The sequence below is a fragment of the Misgurnus anguillicaudatus genome, chromosome 7, assembly GCF_027580225.2.
Source record: "Misgurnus anguillicaudatus chromosome 7, ASM2758022v2, whole genome shotgun sequence".
Classification (NCBI taxonomy): Eukaryota; Metazoa; Chordata; class Actinopteri; order Cypriniformes; family Cobitidae; genus Misgurnus; species Misgurnus anguillicaudatus.
This window is the reverse complement of record NC_073343.2, coordinates 38,775,541-38,798,391: the sequence shown is the minus strand read 5'-3', so window position 1 is coordinate 38,798,391 and position 22,851 is coordinate 38,775,541. Positions and strand designations below refer to the sequence as shown.

Sequence of the window (22,851 nt, the reverse complement as noted above, 5' to 3'; positions counted from 1 at the left end):
GTCATTGTTGATATTTAATTCATAACAGATTAACAAATTGGAAAGTGTACTATTATTATTGTGGGTTTCTTATAAAAGCATTTATCACATACAGTAAATAAAGTGGTGCTAATGTTAAAACCAGTCCTCTGTACAGCACATAAAACATTAGAGTCTCACTAAAACCACCATATTACAAAATAGTTTTTCATCGATGCACATCCAAGGATTAATAAAGTACACCGATTTGTAAATGAATTCATGATACAACGCCGTTATACGAGTACAATGAATAAATTACACCAAGGTATGGGACATACAGAAATGGGAATGTGCAAAGTAAACATACAGTAGTTGTGTTTTAATGTTCTTCAAACTGGCAGGTCTGTAAAGTTTACTCAAGAGCTTCACCGTCCTCTGTGAACAGCTCGGCCAGGTCTGCCACGGTAAACACAGAGGCCTCCGAATGTTTCATGGGTGCAGAACTGTGACTGAAGGAGACATCGGTTCAGACGCATTAGTCAAGGTCAACAAACTGTACAGATATACAAATATCTAAAGTGGACATTTACTGTTGACTTAAAGAAATGGCTTTACAAGAGTAGTAAATGTTAGGGCGGGATATATTTTATGTTTACGGATTGTTTTAGCACAGCAAATCTAACATATGTACCATGGATGAAAATGAATAATTGATCAAACACACCCAGCAAATATGACGCTTTTTAGTACTGGCCGAATTTAAAGTCCATGTAAAGTCCGATATTAAATGTGTTCTCAGTTTGTAACACCACAGAAAAAAATGTTATTAAAAGATAAAATGGCAAATAGATATAAGAAGTTATCAAATCTTGGAAAAATACACAATAGCCTCTTTCACACAGTAATTCTGGTAAATTTCCATGAATTTACCAGAATGAATTTACCAGTAAATACAAAAATGTGCTGTTCACACATGCAGTGGCGTTCCGTTATTTTACCAGTAAGACATCATTCACACATCAGTATCAAAATACCGGTAAATTCGTTGAGAAAGCGGAAGTACCTGTAGCACACGGCGAGCTCAGTGTTGTATTTGTAAACAATCCACGTTGTTCATATCCACGGTCCGTATTTTGTTGTTTTCACGTCTGTGGTAAACAGTCGCGAAGTTGCTCATGACCAAACAACATTGAATGAGACGACGTCAAACCGAAAATGCGTTTTTAACTGTTTGCACTTTAGGCTTCACAGAGGGCGTGCTAAGGACGTCGGCAATTCGGCGGTAAGCTGTTTTAAACAACTTTGGTGAAGAAATGTGGACGTAAACTTCAGGTGTGCTCAACTTTCAAGCAGCATGTGTGTGGAAACGTCAGTAGACAGTGCGGGGGTAAACGCGTCATCTGTATTAAAACGCTATGATTGGCCCGAAGCTGTCAGCACGGTCTGACGTCGTCCGTTCTAAATGCCGGTAATCCTATAATTTTCGTTCACACACAGCGCTTACCGGTAAATTACTGGTAATCTTAAATTGGGAGCACTGATTTACCGGAAAGGTTCTGTTCACACATGACATGTTAACGGCAATTTACCAGTAAATTACCAGTAAAGACTGTATGTGTGAAAGGGACTAATGGGGGCGTGTCTGATGTCATTACTAAAACCACGCCCACCTGCGAGAAAGCTGACGCCTCTCTCAACTTTTAATTACCGCTACACTGCAAAAAATGATTTTCAAGAAAAAATTGTCTTAGTATTTTTGTCTTGTTTTCAGTAAAAATATCTAAAATTTCTTAAATTAAGATGCTTTTTCTTGATGAGCAAAACGACCCAAGAAAATAAGTCTAGTTTTTACACCAAAAATATTAAATTTAAGTGATTTTGTGCATAAAACAAGCAAAAAAATCTGCCAATGGGGTAAGCAAAGAATCTTGAACATTTTTCTTAAACACTAAATTCAAGAAAAATTCTAGAAAAATATGCTTACCCCATTGGCAGATTTTTTTGCTTGTTTTATGCACAAAATCACTTAAATTTGATATTTTTGGTCCAAAAACTAGACTTATTTTCTTGAGTCATTTTGCTCATCAAGATAAAGCATCTTAATTTAAGAATTTTTAGATATTTTTAATGAAAACAAGACAAAAAAACTAAGTTTTTTTTTTTGAAAATCATTTTTTGCAGTGTACAACCTGAATGGATGCTTGCGATTGTGTTAGAGTCTGGGCCATGCTCGATGGCTGCAATGCATCATCGAGCCACCATTTAAGCCCCGCCCAAATAATCCTGAACACAGAAATGTGTTAAAGGGGACATTTCACAAGACTTTTTTAAGATGTCAAATAAATCTTTGGGGTACGTATGTGTAGTTTTAGCTAAATATACCATATAGATAATTTATTAGTTAAAATATAAGTTCAAATTGCCACTTCGTAGGTGTGAGCAAAATGTGCTGTTTTGTGCGTGTCCTTTAAAATGCAAATTAATTGATCTCTGCACTTAATGGCAGTGCCGTGGTTGGATAGATAGATCAAATTAAGGGGCGGTATTTTCCTCTTGACATCACAAGGGGAGCCAAATTTCAATGAGCTATTTTATCACATGCTTGCAGAGAATGGTTTACCAAAACTAAGTTACTGGGTTGATCTTTTTCACATTTTTTAGGTTGATAGAAGCACTGGGGACCCAATTATAGCACTTAAACATGGAAAAAGTCTGATTTTCATGATATTTTCTAATATTTACAAAGGTGGTTTCTCGGACAGGGATTATCTTAAGCCAGGCTGCCTTAGTTAAATTGGGATATTTAAGTCATTTTTAAAAGCATAATTTAAAAATAAACACTACTGGTCTGCATCTTGAGACACAACACTTGCACTGATTTATTTTAAGATGTCAAAGCAAGTTGTTTTCGATCAAGACAATACTAACATTAAAGTTAGTCTGGGACTAGACTTAAGCCCTGTTTGGGAAACTGCCCCATAATGTGTTTAGAATTTTTTTTTCTGATATGACTTTACACAGACTTTAAGCCACAAAACTTCGGCCATTTAAAAAAATCCTCGAGTTAAAACAGGAACTCACGTCTTTTCTGCTGTTTTTAGCATGGCCTGCATGCGTTCCTCAATCGTGGACTTAATCAGGAACCGATGAACGAATGTACGTCTGTAGAATAAAAAAAGTCTTTAGGAAACAGACCCTATAATACATTTTTTCAGATGAAACATTTTATGTATTTTTATGAATATGCTTGCAATGCCCAAATGAGCGCCACCATTTAATGTGTACATTGCACTATTCATCGGACATCACATGACTCAGATCACATCTGATTCTTACTTAGTCTGGCCAATCCGATGCACTCTCCCGATAGCCTGCAGCTCATGGGCGGGGTTTAAGATCGGTTCCACCAGCAACACATGCGTCGCCTCAATGATGTTTAGACCATTTGAACCCGTGTGCAGCGGCAGCAGAAGGATGTTGATCTTCTCTTCGTATTTGAAAGCACTCAGGTTCTCCTAACACAGGAACACGCCATTTTATATATTATATCGATACTGGGATAGCTTATTTTGTGGGCCATAAACACAACTAATCCTAGATTTGAAATCTGACAGGTCTACACACAGCTACCTAGATTTGAAACAACTCAAACATTTTCTATTGCAACACAACTGAAATTTGTGAATGCCATTGATCTGCGCAAACTCCATGTTGTTGTCGAAAAGAGCTTTTGCAATGATGTCCAAGACGCCCTGCCACTGCAAGACGAGGAATAAACGCCAGGTCACAGAGCTGTTGTAGTCTACTATTTGATGAAGTAACTCATTTAATGAGAGCGTTACCGTGGAGAACACCAGAGACTTTGCTCCCGGGTCGGTCATCTGGATTTTTTTTAGGACTCGAACCACAGCTTCGACCTTCGTGGAGTGGCTACCCTACAGCGTGAAGAGATTACAAAGATACGTTCACGCTGTCATCCAATACATTTATATCCTGTCTGAATAACGTCACGCGGTTACGTGTTTTAGTTGCATTGTAAAAATATATTAGACGCCTGAATAAAAGAAGAATCGAGAAGGTGAAAAGACTGTGACCTTCACTGGGATGTCCTTGCCCTCGTCGGCACTTTGGGTGGTGAAGACGTAAGAGATCTCTGAATGGGAGGTGGTCTGTCGACATATCGCACACTTTATGGCTCTTCGTCGGTTGCCGACGCTGTACTGCTCCACGATGATGGCGATGCATTCGTTACAGAAACAGTGTCCACAGGTGAGTACAGCCCACTGACAACAAATAAACAAGCGATATATTCACATTCAGAGTGACATACATCAGTGATGTTTTTATTATTTTTAATGCATTTCATACACAGAGCAACTTGAGTGTACCCCCTCTACATTTCTGAATTTTTTGATCATTTTTATATATTTATTGTCAAAAACATAAAAAGATAAACAATTAAAGAAAAGATTAAAAGTACTGAATCAGTTTTGATTTCATCTTTCCCAATCTTGTTTTCAATCTTTTTTCCAAATTAAAGTCAGTAGGGTATATGTGACCCCAGACCACAAAACCAATCACAAGTCTCCAGGGTATATTTCTAGCAATTACCAACAATACATTGTATGGGTTAAAGGAATAGTCTACTCATTTTCAGTGTTGAAATGTGTTATTGCCTTAACTGGGGGCTGTTGAGTCATCCCTCTGTCGTCTGTGTGCGTGCGCGTGGGCGCTGGAGCGCGCTGCGATGCTTCGATAGCATTTAGCTTAGCCCCATTCATTCAATGCTACCATTTAGAGATAAAGTTAGAAGTGACCAAACACATCAACGTTTTTCCTATTTGGGACGAGTGGTTGTGCGAGCAAGTTTGGTGGTACAAAATAAAATGTAGCGCTTTTCTAAGCGGATTTAAAAGAGGAACTATATTTTATGGCGTAATAGCACTTTTGGGAGTACTTCGACTCGGCGCAGTAACACTCTCCCTCTCCCATTATGAGAGTGAGAAGGGGAGCGGACTTTTCAGGCAAGTCGAAGTACTCCCAAAAGTGCTATTACGCCATAAAATATAGTTCCTCTTTTAAATCCGCTCAGAAAAGTGCCACGTTTTATTTTGTACCACCAAACTTGCCCGTACAACCACTCGTCTCAAATAGGAAAAACGCTGATGCGCTTGGTCACCTCCAACTCCATCTCCAAATGGCACCACTGAACGAATGGGGCCAAGCTAAATGCTATCGTAGCGTCGCAGCGCGCTCCAGCGCTTACGTGCACGCACACAGATGATAGAGGGATGTATCAACAATTCTTAGTTAAGGTAATAACATATTTTAATATTGAAAATGAGTCGACTATTCCTTTAAAATTACAGATTTTTAATGCCAAAAATTACAAAATTTGCTAATTTCCTACTGTAATTATATAAAAAATTTATTTATCATTAGTAATATGTTGCTAAGGACTTCAGTAGGACAACTCTAAAAATAATTTTCTTCACATTTGGATTGTGTTTGCACCGTCAGATCCCAAATGTTATCCTAGCAAACCATACATGACTGGAAAGCTGATTTATTCATCTTTCAGATGATGTATATGTCTTAGTTTCCAAAAATGTACCCTTATGACTGGTTTTATGGTCCAGGGTCACATATAAGCAACAGGCAGAAAGGCATTTAATCGTCATTGAATAAAACTATAAAAGAGGAAATGACATCACTGACATACAGTATGATTTATTGACTGTATTATTACATAAGTTTTTATTTTACCTCCTGGCCCAGGGGGCGAGCGCAGATGGGACACGGTTCTGGATTTAGACCGCCTGTGGATTTGTCCTGGGACTGAAACAAATGATCAAAACATTTGTCAATTGGGGAGATTGAACCAACCTATACAGTATGTATCTGTCATTTTACAAGATGGGAAGAAAATGCTCACGTAACACAAAATTATTTTTGATGCAAGTCTGTGTAAAGTCAGATATTGAATGTGTTCTCAGTTTGTCACACCACAGAAAAATGTGTTATTAACTCTTTCCTCGCCAGCTTTTTAAAAAAGTTTCCAGCCACCGCCAGCATTTTTTATGATTTTCATAAAAGTTTAATGCCTTTCCAGAAAATGTTCTTCTTTTAATATATAACATACAGTATATCAAATAAAAAAAGGACAGACCCTCTGCTTTCAAACAAACAAACAAAAAATGTTTCATCCTATCTTCATTTGTTCTCTTTTTATCACTTCTTAAATACGGGTAGGGTTCTTCAAAAATACAGAATTTTGAGCAAAAAGTTGAGATAATTGCATTTTTGTGAAGGACTTTTTTTTAGATCTGACTCAGAGCGATGATCAAAACATACACAAAGTTTTTACTGTTTTTGGATCAGTGGGTGCTTTAGTGTTTTATAAGTTGTGTAAGGCACCACCTAATGGATAATAGCGAAAACATAGATTACTGCAAAACTCGTCATTGGCAGGGAAGCGCCCTCTCCCAACCGATGAGATATCTCAATTTAGAGAACAACGCCTTCCTGCCAATGACGAGCTCCACAACAATACACACTTCCGCCACCATCCACTAGGTGGCCAATAAATGGCGGGGGAAGAGTTAACCACCCAGCCAAATTTAATTTACAAAAAACGGCAAGTAAGCAAAATAAGTTGGAAAAATAATGAGAATTCTCTGCTCTCAGGCGGTGGGGGTCGTGTCCGTTGTCTGAGCTGAAACCACGCCCACTTGTGAGAAAATTGTAATTTCTTTCAACTTTCAATTACCGCTACAACCTGAATGGATGCTCGCAATTGTGTTAGGGTTGGGGACATGTTCGGTGGCTCCAGTGTGTCACTGAGTCACTGTTTTAGCCCCGCCCAAATAATCCTGAACACAGCAATGTGTAAAAACTGCTTAATGGTGTTACTCCACAATTCAGTACTATATAGTTCATAGTCTTTCTAACGTGTTTTAGCAATACATGAGCACTGCCATGTTACGTAAAAACGTCAGTTTGGAGCCAAGGCATGCGCAGAAGGAATCGTCCGTGGCGCCAGAGGCGGAGCCGCCGTATCAAACTTCCGCCCAAATGCTTGAACACCCAATTTAACCACGCCAATTATAACGACACGCCCTCTTTCTATAGCATCAAATTACTAGCTAAAATGAAACTTATCACAAAAATTAAATTTTTTTACATATATTAGCGTGAAACAACTACCTTAAAGGACCAAAACCATCTTTCCGAAAATTGGAAGTGTAATAATTTCTTATTCAGAGCCGAGTCCCGTTCGTTTGCATGGAGAGGGTGGGGTTTATGACTTATACTGCAGCCAGCCACCAGGGGGCGATCAAAGAACCAGCGGTTTCACTTTTCAAGATGTATAAGGCACACCCAGACTTTACACACACTTTCTCAAACAGTATAAGTGGTCTTAAAGAAATAAATAAGATGATAGAATGAAGGCATCTTAATAAATCTTAATCAACTGATCTTTTACCTTCTCCAGGTTTGTAAGGTACAGAAACTGTCCGAGTTTTTTTTGCAGTTGTGATTTGGCGACTGCTCTGTCATTGATCAGCTTGATTCGGTTCTGTTCCACCTGTTCAGACAAACCGAGAGAAATAAATGACATTTTCTCAATCTTAAATCTCAGACAGTATAACTGATGGGCTGCTGTGTGCTCATCACCTCGTGTGGCTCTATGATATGCAGGACTTTGGGTTTGGGTTCATCTGGTAACCGCACACGCAGACGCTCTGTGGCCATGCCCAGTTCATCTATAGCCGACACATGATCTCGCAGAGACATCCAGTACTCGTGCAACAGCTGAACCAACAGAAAACAGCCTGTTATACATTCTGATAATATTTAATAACTCTAACATATGTTCATGAAACATTTGAGGTACCAATGTTAACCAAACAAATGTTAAGGAAATGTATGATAGGATCCCTTATAGGTTTCAACAATAAATGGTGGCAAACCTTATATTCCTTTTTCCAATACTCGAAGAGCTCCATAAAAGCGTTTCCTTCCTCTATAAGGCCAGACTCCATGCGGCGGATCTTAGCGAATGACAGAATGGCTTTAAGAGCTCGCTCCGTCTCGCTGGCCGCCCATAATCCACGACTGGTGGTGGGAAGTCTGTCATCCACCAGTCCATCTTCATCTTCAATCATTTCCTCAAAGATGGCCGTCTGTCCCTTGACCCTGCCCACAAAAGAGAAAAAAAAGGCTTACCCAGACTGCTTTGCTTGTGTATATTTGTGCTCAATTGAATGTATTTATTTACGTACGTGTGAGAGAACAGCTTTGACTCGTAGTCCGTAAAAAGCTCATCGGCTTTGCAAAACACACAGCTAAGAAGGAAATATTAAAAGAACAAATGTAAAGATTATTGATTACAATCGTTTTCACATAAAAGTTTTAAAGCGCACCTATTATCCAAAATACAACCATACAACCACCCAACAATGAAAAAAATCCAATCACTTCCTAGTTTCATTAGACATGCTGTTTTGATTCTCTTGTTTGTGTGATGTCACACTGATAAAGCCCTGCCCACAGCCACTGACTGACACTCCTGCATTACCATTGTTTCCGAAAAGATCCAAGATCAAATAGTATTGAACTGGTTTCCGTAAGCTTAAATTTTTGCAATTCTGTTTGGTGCTATTGATGTAAAAAACACATCATTGTAAATGCATAAAATGTTTTACTTGTTTAGTGGCAGTCGAAGGGGTCGCAGGTGGCAGAGAGTCGATTCCTCGATGACTTGTTGCGACGGCGGTCCCTCCAGCTTCTTTACGGCATCCTGAACAGTTTTCTGCGATTTCATCAAATCATCCATTTGAGTGCCAAGCAAAAACTGGAGACCACGAGCATCCCGAAACCTACAAATATCTCATTAAGTTACATCTACAAACACTGATGTACAGGAAAGTATAAATCTAGCTTGCTATGGAATGGATGCCGAAACTTGTCAGCCAATGAGAGCTTGTTGGCTTCTTGTTTATAGCTGCACGAGAGCTCATTCTGGATCCGACTCACGAGGTCGTCGTCAATGGAGTGCTGAATGGTCTGCTGTGTGACATCCAGCCACCAGGGGGAACGAAGGTTCACCTAAAGCACAGTTCATGGTTACCTAGTCTCAGCCCCAGACGTCACGCCCACAAACTGTTGGCTGAACGTCTGATGTTTTTCGTACACTTTTCTGGAAACCCTGTGAGAATGTTAAAGTCGCCTTTGATTGGTTGAAAAAAAAACGGATTTCCAGGAGACGCGAGTGTCGCGATTAGTTTCGGTCCCTGGAAAACAAAGCTCTGATGTTCCATTGAGGAAGAGAATCAGTCGTGTTCACATGGATAATAATGAGCAGTTATCATGATCAGCTAAACATTGGATTCTCAAAAATATGCAAAGTTCGCGGCATCGACTCTCTAAAAGACGTCCAAGAGTTTTGCTTAAGGCAGTTAGTGGAGTCAAAAAGTTTGGTTCTCCTGAATTGCTTGTATGTGTTAAAAAGTGGAGAGATAAGCTTCAACAGACGTTTAACGAGAGCATCTCATTGGTGTGGCTGTTGATGAAGTGCACAACGTTGTCCTATGGTGAGTAATGTTGTTTATTTAGATGCTATTCGGTTGCGGCTGGTTATTTCAATAACTGACTTGTTGCCAGCCGGCTCGTTATTGTGGGGAGTCCGAAACGTGACGCTTAGATGAAACAAACTGTGATTGGCTGTTTGACATGTCTGTCAAACAGCTCATGGGCGGGCTTTGTCCAGAAAAAGCAGCGAAAAACACCAGACCTTCAGTATTGAAGGTCTGGCTACGCGAGACTAATGGTTACCTAACATCATTTAATGGGAATAAAACCTGACTGTATGATATCGCACGTTACCTTGCGCTTTAGCTCTTTAATGTGCTGAAGAACAGGCTGAAGGTTCTGATGGGCTTCAGACACCTCCGAGTTCACCTTGGCCATGTAATGTTGTTTCAATTGTTCAGCCTTGGAAGGAGAAATGCAACAAGAACTGATTAGTGAAGCAAAAAATGATGTCGCTGAATAAAATAATACATGTAACACAGCTATACCAACCTCATCCTTCAGACGGTCATCTCTCAGAGTTGGAGGAATCCCAGGATGCTTTGCGTTTAGAAGTTCCATCAGATTGTGAGTAGCATGAAGCCTCTAGATTTTAAGATAAGAAATGAAAAAAGCAATGGTGGATCAAATAAAAGCTCTGCTTTTCTACCTTATATTTTTGAACCTCAACAAGAAATAAGCAATGCTTATATTTTGTGCTACATTAGCCTGGTTTCCGTTAAAGATTTGCACAAAACATTTTGATAAAAACTACTGTGAAATGATGGTGTTTCCTTTAACCATTTTATGTGACTAATATGCTGTCCTTGATTAAACAAATAAATTAAATAAAAAATAAAACTTATGTTTTCTCGCAATAGGTCATTCCAAAAACGATGGCGACAGACGTGTTCGGCTTTATATGGCATCACGCAAACCAACAGGTGGTTCACAATTAAAATACCACAAGAGTGATTCGAAAGCATACAGAGCAGTCGACTCTGCAATCGCTCTTATGATATTTTGATGTCATGTGCTTGTCTGTTGTTGAGATGCAAATTTATGTCAAACATACCTCAAACATACCTCACCATATTTAAAGAACAATCATTTGACTTTTACGCACGTCAGGTAACCCCTAAATGCAAAATTTACAATTTAAATGGCAGTTGTGCAATATATTCCTTTTTCGAATTACCTGAAAAATATTTTTTGTTTTTTTGGTCGTCATTTTCTATTTTTTTCTATATTTTAATTTGCGCAATTTGAAGCGTAATGGAATTTCGACTTATAAAAAATTATATTAATTTCTAGTGATGTTATTTGAACGAGTCGCTCTCTTTTTTTCTCTTTGAACAAATCATTCTCTTTTTTTGAACGAATCGTTCTCTTTTCTCTTTGAATGAATCTTCTCTTTGAACAAATCTCTTTTTTCTCTTTGAACGAATCATTCTCTTTTCTCTTTGAACAAATCGTTCTCTTTCTCTTTGAACAAATAGTTTTTTCCTCTTTGAACAAAACTTTCTCTTTTTTTCTATCTGAACGAATCTCTCTTTTTTTCTATTTGAAAGAATTGTTCTCTTTTCTCTTTGAACGAATCTTTCTCTTTGAACGAATCGTTTTTTCCTCTTTGAACGAATCATTCTCTTTTTTTCTCTTTGAAAAAATCTTTCACTTTTTTTCTCTTTGAAAGAATCTTTCTCTTTTTTCTCTTTGAACGAATCGTTCTTTTTTTCACTTTGATTGAATCATTCTTTTTTTCTCTTTGAAATAATCTTTCTCTTTTTTCTCTTTGAACGAATCGTTCTCTTTTTTTCTGTTTGAACGAATCATTCTCTTTTCTCTTTGAACGAAACGTTTTTCCCTCTTTGAACAAATCGTTCTTTTTTTTCTCTTTAAAAGAATCGTTCTCTTTTTTTCCACTTTGAAGGAATTGTTATGTTTTTCTCTTTGAAAGAATCGTTCTCTTTTTTCTCTTTGAAAGAATCTTTCTCTTTTTATCTCTTTGAACGAATCTTTGTCTTTTTTCTCTTTGAACGAATCGTTTTTCCTCTTTGATCGAATCGTTTATTTTTTATTTTTGAAAGAATCTTTCTCTTTTTTCTCTTTGAACGAATCGTTTTCTTTTTTTCTGTTTGAACGAATCATTCTCTTTTCTCTTTGAACGAAACGTTTTTTCCTCTTGGAACGAATCGTTCTTTTTTCTCTTTAAAAGAATCGTTCTCTTTTTTTCCACTTTGAACGAATCGTTCTTTTTTTCTCTTTGAAAAATCGTTCTTTTTTTCTTTTTAAACGAATCGTTCTCTTTCATGCAATCCATTGACGCATATTTCTCATTTACTGAAATCTCTCCCTTAATTTTAAGTTTAAATTAAAATTTAAAACAAAACTTGATTAAAACTGAAACGGATTTAAAATAAGAAGTGAATTGCAATGAGAACTTGAAAGTACCTGAAGTGAATCGGTTTTCAATCTGTCTTTATGTTCTTCAGATGAACGGAGCACCTCTCTGTACATCTCCACCGCATCCAAAAACTCACCTGATGGACACAGTTATATGTTTAATAAACTTGTACACGAGCTGGAGAAGCTACAGATGAGTAACTCACAATACCTCTGATGATGTGGATTCCTGCCAGACCGTTGAGAGCACAAACCAGCTGCCTGTGGGCTTCTTCACACTCCACACGACATTTCTTCTGCAGGGACTTCAACAACTCCTCCATAGTCATTGTGCTTTAACAGGAACCAGAGAAACTAATTAATCAATGTGGACTTAATGAGTTATCTGTGAACTGTAGGAAGAGTTCAGACCTTTTCTGAAAAGGCAGAAATTCTCCTCTGACGGCTTGCGGGTGACAGCAGGCCTGACGCAGACGCAGCAGCGGGTACAGTATAGTCGAGACCGTACGCCGGTCCAAACTGCCCAGCTTCAGTGACCAATCAGAGATCTTCCTCAGCTTGAGAAGAGCATCCTGGGAACAAACCTCATGCTGTCGGTGATAAAAATGTCCTTCTACAGGGGAGAAGTTCAGCCAGTGGACCTCTTCGGTCTGAGGGGGAATCTGGATCTGAAAATGAAGTGATGTGAAACTAAATTAAACAATTTGTGAGACCAGCAATGGGTTAATTGCTAACTAGTGGTCAACCAAGATATGGGGTTTTTAATGGCTGATGCAGACATTAAGAAATTGGTATGGTGGATTTGCCGATATGAAGCTGATATAACACAATTGTAATTACATTAAATGAGAGACACAGCAGAAGACTGATGAAACTAATCAGCCAATGTATACAAATATCCAAACTGCAGTATATTGATCTATCACTATTGCTAACCTGATCAATGACATCTTTTTTGGCAGATCGCCACAGTAGTTGACCGATGACATTGTAGAGAGGGCCGGTGTTGCCGTGGCGATACGGACGATAGAGCAACTGGTCCCACCAATACTTGACCCAGTAAGGATCGACTCCCAAAAACAGCACGAGACCATACAAATCTACAACATTTCAAAGAAAATCATGACATTGTATAAAATATGATAAAATATTTAATCTTTTTGAAAAGTACAGTGTGGACAAATTTTCATAAAACACTTTAGAGCAAACATATGAAAACTGAGATACTCTTCTGTAACAAACTCAAACCTGGCATGAGAAAAGAGAGAGCATAGTGATGTATTAAACATACGTAGTAGCCGTCAAAATTTTATCGATTTTAGTGACTGTTATCAGGAATGACAGATATGTCAGGACTGGCCAATCAGAATCAAGTATTCCAGAAAGCTGTGTAATAGATATAACTAAACTGCTTATAAAACTTAAAATAAACGGCTTGAGAGAGATATTACCTTCCAATCCTCTTTGTACAGGAGTTCCACTGACACACCAACGATTGACAGACGTAAGACGCAAGGCCATTTCTGCAGCCTGAAAAACCAAGAGATTTTCATGTAATAAAATAAATGTCTTTAAATTTGACTTAAGGGGGCGGGGTTAACGGTAGTTGAGCGTGTGACAGAGTTTATCTGGACCGAACTCACTCCTCCTTTTTCTTAGAAGTTTTGGAAAGTTTTTTCAAACATGAGTAACTGTTACATATCATGGACCCCTTATTCCTTTTATGGGCACTTCCCCCGGAAAAGCACGCCCACACGTCAATCAATGCATGGGACAACATTGATTTGTATCAAGAATCAACAATGGCACCACGAAAAAAGCGTGCTTTTGGAAGTAAGGAGAAGAAACCTTATTCAGCTTAAGTAACCCTGTCTTAAGACAACATTGGATGGAGTGTGTTTTTTCCCAGACAGCAAGATAATTGCGAATGGGTTTATGTTTGTTGCCTGCGCTTCGAAGACAATTGCTTTACAAACGAGGCCAAGTTCGACGCTGGATTTGCCAATCGTTTACAACTGAATGATGGAGAAAATGTATAGAAAATCTAATCTTGCGTGTTTTGTTTGCAATCGGTGCACAAGTGCATATACTGTAAACAACATGAACATATAGTTGTGCTGTACTTGTAACTCCTTATCTCCTCCCCCTGACGCTTCCAAAGGTTCAACCTTTTTGGGAAAAAAAACGAAAATGGCTGTTCTGTCTTTTAAAATCTGACAAGACAATCGACTTTTTGGACATAAAAAAGGATGACATACTACTATTAGGGCTGTAACGATTAATCATGCAAATGCGTGTTTTCTCAATGAATTACGGTGAAATCTCGGCACAACCCAAAGCCAGAGGGCGCTCTCGTGCAGAAACTCCCTTTGTGCCACAGAAGTAGTAGCATTACAAACGCTATTCCAGGAAATGTCTACAGGAATACTTATATCCCTGTTCTCAGATATTTTCATGATAATAAAGAATATTTTGAATGATTTTGTTTAAAGTGTTGCTTTTTTAAATGCACGTTTTAAACCACTCGTAATGATTTTAGATCGATAAGGACTTCCTACTTACCAAGTGCCGCAGTACACGCTGTGCATGAAACAAAGAATCGCAGCCTTGCGATTCAGAATCGATTTCAGATTTTTAATGGGACACATGATTAATCGTTACAGCCCTAACTACTATATAGTTACCCAAGATTAACATGAGATTGGCACAAACTGTAATCTTTAAATGAAGCAATGTCGCTCTAAGATAACAATGAACAGGATGAATATACCTGCACGCTGTACCGAGACTTAACACCATATATCCTTTATACTTCACATACCTTTTATATTTATCTGTAGGCCTAGTTTTATATATATATTTACTGTAAAGCTGCTTTGATACAATGCATACAAAATATAGAAATAAACCTTTGCTGTTGTGCACTCCACCATCTGAGCCTCATCCAGGCAGACGCGCCACCACTCCACGGCCACCAGAGGGCTCGGTACCGCCATGTAGCGCTTCTGGTTGCGGAATCGGCGGCCATCTTTGCTATTGCTGTGAGGAATGTCGACATAATTCAGTTCAGTACGCAGCACGTCGTACGTTGTGATGACCACATCCTGCTCAGCCAAAATGTGCGGCTGGATGAAACCGTGTCTCTTCACACCCTGGTACACCTGTAAAGGTAACGCAAAGGGGTTAATGCAACGAACAGGAAACTAAACAGCACTGGCTGATCTCTCTATTTAGTTTTACCAGAACTCTGAGGGATGAAGCGTGGATGTGCCGGTTTATTTCATCCACCCACTGGTGACAGATGGAGCTGGGTGAGATGATCAGGGTGGCACCGGTGGACACCGGCGTCATGGCCACTAAACAGTGAGGGCAGTAAAACGGTGTGGTTTCCAGGTTCTCCTCTTTATAATTCACACACTCGGCGTGTTGCCACAACATACAGTTTAGGCACTGGACCCGAGCCTTATAATCCACCAGGCCCAGCTCTCCACAGATGCACTCGAATCGGTAATCCGGTGTGTTGAACGGGATCACAGACGCTCTGGTCGGGGTTTCGGGTTCTGGTTTTTTGGAAAGCTCTGTATCTGTATTTTCAATCTTGAAGACTTCTTGAAGACACGTGGTTGTTTCTTTATCATCTTCATCTGTGATATCTCCTGAGGTCTTGTGTTGCGAGTACTCTGAGTTGGTGCTGCTGTGGTCGGCTGGGTACTTTGACTCCAGAAGAGATTTTGGTTCGGTTTTTAGTTCCTCTGTGAGGAGAGGAGGCTCCATGCTGCTCATTGTATCTTCAGAATCTGATGCTGTGGTGTAGGAGGTCATTGTTGTGTCTTTCTCATGACCAGAAACACGTGGAGATGTTCTCCTAAAGGTGGCTGTTTCTGTTGACTTCTACATAAAGGACAAAAAGTACAATATAATTAAGCAATGACGTATATGAGTTGCATTTTCAATTTAGTCACGGCAAAGAGATTCAGGTCCAGTGGGTTCTTCAGCTATTATCCAATCAGACTTGAGAGCAGGATTTTTTACTTTACACTGCAAAAAATGATTTTCAAGAAAAAAAATCTTAGAATTTTTGTCTTGTTTTCAGCAAAACTACCCAAAAATTCTAAAATTAAGATGCTTTTTCTTGATGAGCAAAACGACCCATAAAAAAATCTAGTTTTTAAACCGAATATATCAAATTTAAGTGATTTTGTGCATAAAACAAGCAAAAAAAAACAAAAAATCTGCCAATGGGGTAAGCACATTTTTCTTGAGTTTAGTGTTTAAGAAAAAATTTCAAGATTTTTTGCTTATCCCATTGGCAGATTTTTTTGCTTGCTTTATGCACAAAATCACAAAATCACTTAAATTTGATATTTTTGGTCTAAAAAATAGACTTATTTTCTTGGGTTGTTTTGCTCATCAAGAAAAGCATCTTAATTTAAGAATTTTTACATATTTTTACTAAAACAAGTCAAAAATGCTAAGATTTTTTTTCTAGAAAATCATTTGCAGTGTAGTATTTTGTTTTGTTTTCAGTAAAAAGTATCTAAAAATTCTTAAATTAAGATGTATTTTTTTGATGAACAAAATGACCTTGAAAAATAATCTAGTTTTTAGACAAAAAAATATAAACTTTAAGTAAATTAGTGCTTAAAACAGGCAAAAAATTGCCAATGGAATAAGAAATGTTCTTGAAATAAGTTTACTTTTTTCATAAACACTTAATTCAAGCATTTTTTTCTTATTCCATTGGCAGATGTTTTTTGCTATTTTTAAGCACAAATTCGCTTACATGTTATATTTTTTGTCTAAAAAGTAGACTTATTTTCCTAGGTCATTTTGCTAATCAAAAAAATACATCTTAATTTAAGAAATTTTAGATATTTTTCTTGAATTAAGTGTTTAAGAATAATTTTCAAGATTTTTTTGCTTACCCCATTGGCAGATTTTTTTTGCTTGTTTTATGCACAAAATCAATTACATTTGATAATTTTGGTTTAAAAACTAAACTTATTTTCTTGGGTCATTTTGCTCATCAAGAAAAAGCATCTTAATTAAAGAATTTTTTGATATTTTTTACTGAAAACAAGACAAAAATGCTAAGAATTTTTTTTCTTGAAAATAGTTTTTTGCAGTGTAAGAAATTAATTTTCGCTGTGTGTATCTTATTTCAGAGAAAAGATATCAAAGTGTAGAGAGAAAAAGACACGACTCACAGTTTGAGAGGTGGCAGGTTTCTTTTTCTTTTCTTTGTAGTTTTTCCCCAGTTTGAAGGATCCTGCTAACCCTCGTCCTTTGATCTGCTCCACGATGTTCTCGCTTATGAGTTTGCTCAGGATTTTCTTTATGTGGTTTCGGTTCTTTAGGGTGTCATACTTGTACGCTGTCCTTAAATAGGTGAAAATGGCATTGATTGATGCTCCCTTTCCAACTTTCATTTCTTGTATCGCGGTCAACAACATCTCACGAACAGCTGGAATTAGAAAAGCAATACAATTTATGTAGCAACGTAGTAAAAAAACATTTCTGCGACACGTTTATGACTTTATTATACGTTTCACTGCAAAGTTTCTGAACCAAAAGCATCTCACCTGGATATACGATCTTCTCTTTTGGTCTCACTTCATGCACAATGGATCTTTGTCTTTCTAGTGGAGGTGGAGGGACAAAATAATTCACAGATTGTCCCTGCAAAAAAAACCAAAAGAGAGAATTAGGATAGTGTCCAACTTATTTTGCACAGCACGCGCTTCAAATAAAAAGACGTTTTAAACATACCACAGGCAACTTGAGAGTGCCATGCTCCAGGTTTTTCCGGGTGTTACACAGAATAAGAGCCAGTACTTCCACAGTTTTCCCAAGCCCCATTTCATCAGCAAGGATCCCACCGGGCCAGTCAAGACCAGCTAGAGGAAACTCTCGGATCAAGCTGTGGATTGTTAAAAGTTAGACTTTAACTAAGACTTGGAGTAACGCAAAACAAAATAATAAAACGTATAGCTGGAACTTTGGCACTGTATAAGTTGACATGAATCAAAGCACCATGATTTATCTTTAGTCAAAGAGTGAAGACTTTCTAGTGACACTTGAAATTGATAAGACAAGTTATGCACATCATATTGTAACTACAGTTCAGCTGTCAATGTTGTAGTACAAATAATATCTTACCATCCAGTGTATGGATTATAAAAGAGTTTTTTGCCACAAACAGTGACCGCTTCTCGCCAAAGAAAGTGCAATCTTTGTCCTGTTAAAAAGTAAAAACAAAACACTATAGATTTCAATAAACATAGATAACAATAAACATTTTAAAATCAGATTTGGACCTTGAGGGCTGCTGCTGTTGTATTTTTCTCTCTTCAGCATCCAGTTGACCGCTTGACTCTGATAGGCTCTCAGCACAGGAATGAGACTCGGGTGCTGGACGTCGAAACTCGGCTCGGATGCCTCCGTCTGGTGGAGATGTCTGACGTAATCATACAGCTCCTCGACGTTCTGACGTTCTAGATCTGTGTCACACTCCTCCTCCTCGTTCTCCATCACTTCTACCACAACAAGAAAACAAAAAGGTATCACAATAAACTCCAACTTTTCCATCAGTTTTGGGAATAAGGAACCAAAAGCTATACCACAAAAACTGCTATGCACACTGGGGTAGTATTTTGTTGATTAGTATTAATATATTGTTTGGGTTAATCTTGCATTAGATTACCAGGGATTATGAAGTCATAGAAAAACTCCATTAGTTTCTGCAGAAGTTGGTTTGCTTTTTTGATTCGTCCGCTTCCTTCACTGAGAAATTCTGGTCTTCCTATTCCCGAATCGAGAAGAAATATTTTCAGCTGTACCAAGAAAATAAATATTAGTATTAGTACAGTATTATATACATTAACAGGCCAAAAAGTTAAATTTTGAAAAACAAACCTTCACTGATCTATCTCCTGATGTGTGACACACATTAATGATCTTCCTCTTCTGTAGCCAGTCCAGATCCTCCAACAATAATCCACCAAAAGAACAATCCACCGGCAAAGGGCTGACGGGACCGCCGCTGCCCCCCTCAACCCCTGGTTCCTGACAATTTACATTTAGACTCAGTCTGTTACCTGTTTGCTGAAGGGAAATTATATTGTCTCCAAGTTCAATGGGAATCTTTGGATAGAGATTAAACTCTCCAATCAGTGCGTTCCAGCTTTGATCCAAAGCAGAAAGAGGCATCACGCTCAGTTCTGTGGTATCTGGGACTGAATCCTGTATGGAGCAGCTTGGTCCCTCTTCTGATGGTCCTCCTTCTCCCTTCTGTAAAAAACAATACGTATTTAAATGTTTTTCATTACAAAAAACTATTATAAAACAGCTGGCTACTATTAAAAAATATATATAAGTATAATGTGGCGTGTTTTTGTTTTTACTAAATAATACAATTCCCATTATAACTTTTTAATGGGATGCCTTTCCTCATGCAGGCTGATCTCCACAGATGGAGAGTGACAGCTGTCAGATGTTGTTGGGAATGTCTCCTGAACTACTTCAAAGTCTCCTTCATCTCTTCGATCTTCATGCATATTCCAGTTCAGTCTCCTCTTGGCCTCCTCGTCCACGCGCACGGGTGGCGCGCGTTTTCTTCTGCTGCTCATAGTGGAGACCTGCAGAGATACGAAGAGGTGAAGTTTATGTTTTGCAACATCATTTACGAATGACTGCGAACAATAAAGGAGTTAAAAAACAACAATTATTTTGAATATAAGCATTTGGTTAAGTTAGACTGAGCTTGTAATAACTACTTTAATTTGAAGCAGATTTTTAATAATAACATTTTCAAACGTGTAAATCTATACGAATAACAACGATGCAAATGCACTAACCTGTCTGTTTCAAACCTATACGTACACCTAAGCATGATTTTTGTTTTAACTCCAGTAAAAATTATTTTGGTGCAATGTCAGGGTAATTTAATAATCATATAGCGTTGAGATAAATATTGCCCTCTTTCAGCCAGCCCACGCAGACGATAATATGTCCCAATACATCCTTTAAATAGACGGAAACGTACCTTTAAATTGCCCTGGAATGTGTTTTGGTTAGCAGCGAAGTAATGTCATAAAATAACTTTTATAAGCTTGAAAGCCTGCAAGACATTTTCATGCATTTATCCGCCATATTTAAAATACAGGAAGTGACGTCAGTCAGAACAAAAACAATGCGGATAATCTTTATACTGTAAACCATAGATGGAGCCAAACTGCCTTTTTTAAGTACAAGCAATGCGCTATGAACTCGAGTCGGGATGTGATGGAAATTGTTGGTGTACAAGGATGGGTAACTGTTGTATTAAAATAACTTTAAATACTAGTGATGTTACATTTGAAGCGAGGCTTCGGAGCTTGTGTCGAGCAAAGGTGGGCGTGCCAGATGAAGCTTTGATTCGAAGCTTGTGTTGTTAACGTTGAAATCATGTGACCAATGACAAACGAAGCTTCACTTTCTGCTTAGTCACGTGCGTGCTTCGCTTTGCGTGTCAGAAGGTTCGAACCCCAGAGGTTTTTTATGAGTTATTTGCCTTATTCACATTTTGGTCCCACATAATACTGTATATATAATATTGTATTTATTTATACTTGTGCGCGTCTGTTATTATATGCATGTGAACATTATTCTGTACAATACAGTATTGAATCATATGAATATTAACTCATACTGGAATTTATTGCCACCCTTTAATGAGTAAATACATTTATTATATTGACCATTTACACACATGTTGTCTAAGCTTTATTTGTACACATAATATTAATATTCATCTGAATTTCATCAGCTTGTTGTTTCATTGACGGAGCTTTTTCCAGAAGCAACTGCTATATGTTTTATTAACCAAAAGATGGCGCTGTTTTCGACACCCTCGTTGAGGCTTCGAATCATGGTTCGAAACAGTAAGAGAAGTATCGGTGCTTCATTCGAAGCTTCATTTCCCCATCACTATTAAATACGTCTCGCTGGACCATATTGACAATATTGATGAGTACGTGTTCACAGTTTTTTTTAGGCTAGCGGTTTCCATTTGTTTGCAATGGGAGCACTGCGTTATAAAAAAAACTACTTTTTGCGTTTTAATTATTATTTCTAAATATATATATATTTTCATTATGCACGGAACTAAGCTGTGAACGTGTGAACACAATTTCAATCTGTTATTTATCTATCAGAACAAAACTGGTAAATCGTAGATTTTGTTTCATCATGTTTGTGGTTTCTTACGTTTCAAATTACAAAAAAAATCTTTTGGTGTGGCCCTAGCTAAGCTTCACAAAATAACTACTCGGGACTACAAAAATGGAAGTTTATTTTTAGGTAATTTTGCTCATTAAGGAATAAATTCCTTTTTAAATAATTTTTTAAAATATTTGTACTGAAAACAAAAGAAAAATACTAAGAAAGTAATTTTTCCGTGTTTCTTATTTAATTAATTGAACAATTTCTGTAGTCTATATCTATTTTCACTTTTTTATGCAATGCACGGATATGACATACCTCATCAAAAATTACTTCTAATGTACTACTACTGATTTTAGCTGATTTCATAGCATTGTAAACGTGAAGAATAATGCAAATGTAAACTTAGCCTACACAAATGCTCAGTAGTTAGGTACCATGCAGTTCACTTCATTGATTTAGTACTTTAACATGAGTAGTCAACACTTTAATCCCTGATGATAACTTTGACTGTTTTTATATCTTATGATAAATTGATTAATGATAACCTGATGACGCTTTCTCGTGTGTCTCGTAGTACATTTTTCATCGCTAAATCAGTGGCGTGAAAATCAGTGAAGCTCGCGGCCCTCTGCTGATGAAAATAATCATTACATGCTTGCTCCAGGTTCTACAAACACTACTGATCGTTTTTCCGGTATAATATAAACCGGTCTAACTATTTTTAAATGAAAGTAAAACTGTTTTAGCAGACTCCATTTTGTGAAGTTCTGATGGAGGTAGGTTTTTACAAACATTACTGTGATCACTGTCATGCACTAGATAAAATGAATATGTGAAAAAAATTTCCTGGAATGTTAGTGTTTTCTAAAGTTGATTTCGCTCATGTTGTTTTCAGGCACAAATAACAGTTATCTAAAATAATTATTCTGTGGCAATATGTCTATTTATTTAAACGAGTTTTATAATTGGGTTATTTATGAAATTGATGAATCACATCATGGTGTCTGCAGTATTTGGATAAGAAATTCAGCTGTTAACATGAAGTCTGTGTTACACCTGGTCACTTCCGGTGTTGTCTCTCGTATGATTTGTTCACAAAACACTATATCAATTTTTCATTTCTGTGTTTAAAATCATTGAGTTTATTATTGGACTATTTTATTGGTTCTAGAAATCTTTTATACCCACTTTTATCGCTAAAGCAACGAGTCTGTCGTCTATGTTTATTTGCCTCTTTCCTGGCTAACTTGCGAGTTGTTTACATTTGTGAGATGTAAAGCACTGACATGGCTTCATCCAGTTTAGTCTGAAATGAGTCCCAGACCACCTCCTGAAATGAGCGATCGGATTTATGCATGTGTGTTGCCACATAGATGAATAATTTTAAGAAGTTTCGTCTTCCCTGCTGAAAAAAATAGCATACCAGCAATACCAGCATATGTTGTGTTTTGGTGCTGGTTTGCTTGTGAACACCAGCTAAACCAGCACCAAACCAGCATTAGCACCAGCATCACATGCTGGTCCAGGTCATACCAGCAAGACACAGCATATGTTGTGTTTTGGTGCTGGTATGCTGGTGAGTGGTGACCACCAGCTAAACCAGCATCAAACCAGCATAGACCAGCATAATTTCCATGCTGGTCTATGCTGGTTTGATGCTGGATTTTTCAGCAGGGTTTTGTAAGGATGTTTAACTTCTTTATTTAGGAT

At 37.7% G+C, this 22,851-nt stretch overlaps 1 protein-coding gene across 1 annotated transcript; it reads right to left on the bottom strand.

Moving 5' to 3' along the window:
- Positions 1–325: 325 nt before the first annotated feature.
- On the bottom strand, positions 326–20,131 carry shprh (SNF2 histone linker PHD RING helicase). Its single transcript, XM_073869936.1, has 31 exons — positions 19,982–20,131; positions 19,388–19,574; positions 18,853–19,229; positions 18,641–18,770; positions 18,255–18,473; positions 18,097–18,175; positions 17,707–17,857; positions 17,520–17,616; positions 17,145–17,401; positions 15,178–15,828; positions 14,847–15,098; positions 13,389–13,467; positions 12,874–13,037; positions 12,349–12,605; positions 12,149–12,270; positions 11,986–12,074; positions 10,048–10,140; positions 9,850–9,957; positions 8,930–9,072; positions 8,670–8,843; positions 8,247–8,309; positions 7,935–8,160; positions 7,639–7,776; positions 7,448–7,549; positions 5,728–5,799; positions 4,056–4,244; positions 3,804–3,896; positions 3,635–3,719; positions 3,298–3,478; positions 3,043–3,123; positions 326–470 (listed from the first exon to the last, which is right to left on the bottom strand). Exons 2-31 carry the CDS (start codon positions 19,563–19,565, stop codon positions 374–376), a joined length of 4,947 nt encoding a protein of 1,648 aa, XP_073726037.1. The 5' UTR covers positions 19,566–19,574; positions 19,982–20,131; the 3' UTR covers positions 326–373.
- Positions 20,132–22,851: the final 2,720 nt, after the last annotated feature.

What these genes read in the sequence shown, in the direction of transcription:
- shprh (XM_073869936.1), bottom strand. Translation starts at nt 19,565, where the DNA reads ATGAGCAGCAGAAGAAAACGCGCGCCACCCGTGCGCGTGGACGAGGAG. An exon ending in TTTCTGCCTTTTCAGAAAAG is followed by an intron (nt 12,271 to 12,348) that starts GTCTGAACTCTT and finishes TTCCTGTTAAAG; the next exon opens with CACAATGACTATGGAGGAGT. An exon ending in AGTCTCTGGTGTTCTCCACG is followed by an intron (nt 3,720 to 3,803) that starts GTAACGCTCTCA and finishes CTCGTCTTGCAG; the next exon opens with TGGCAGGGCGTCTTGGACAT.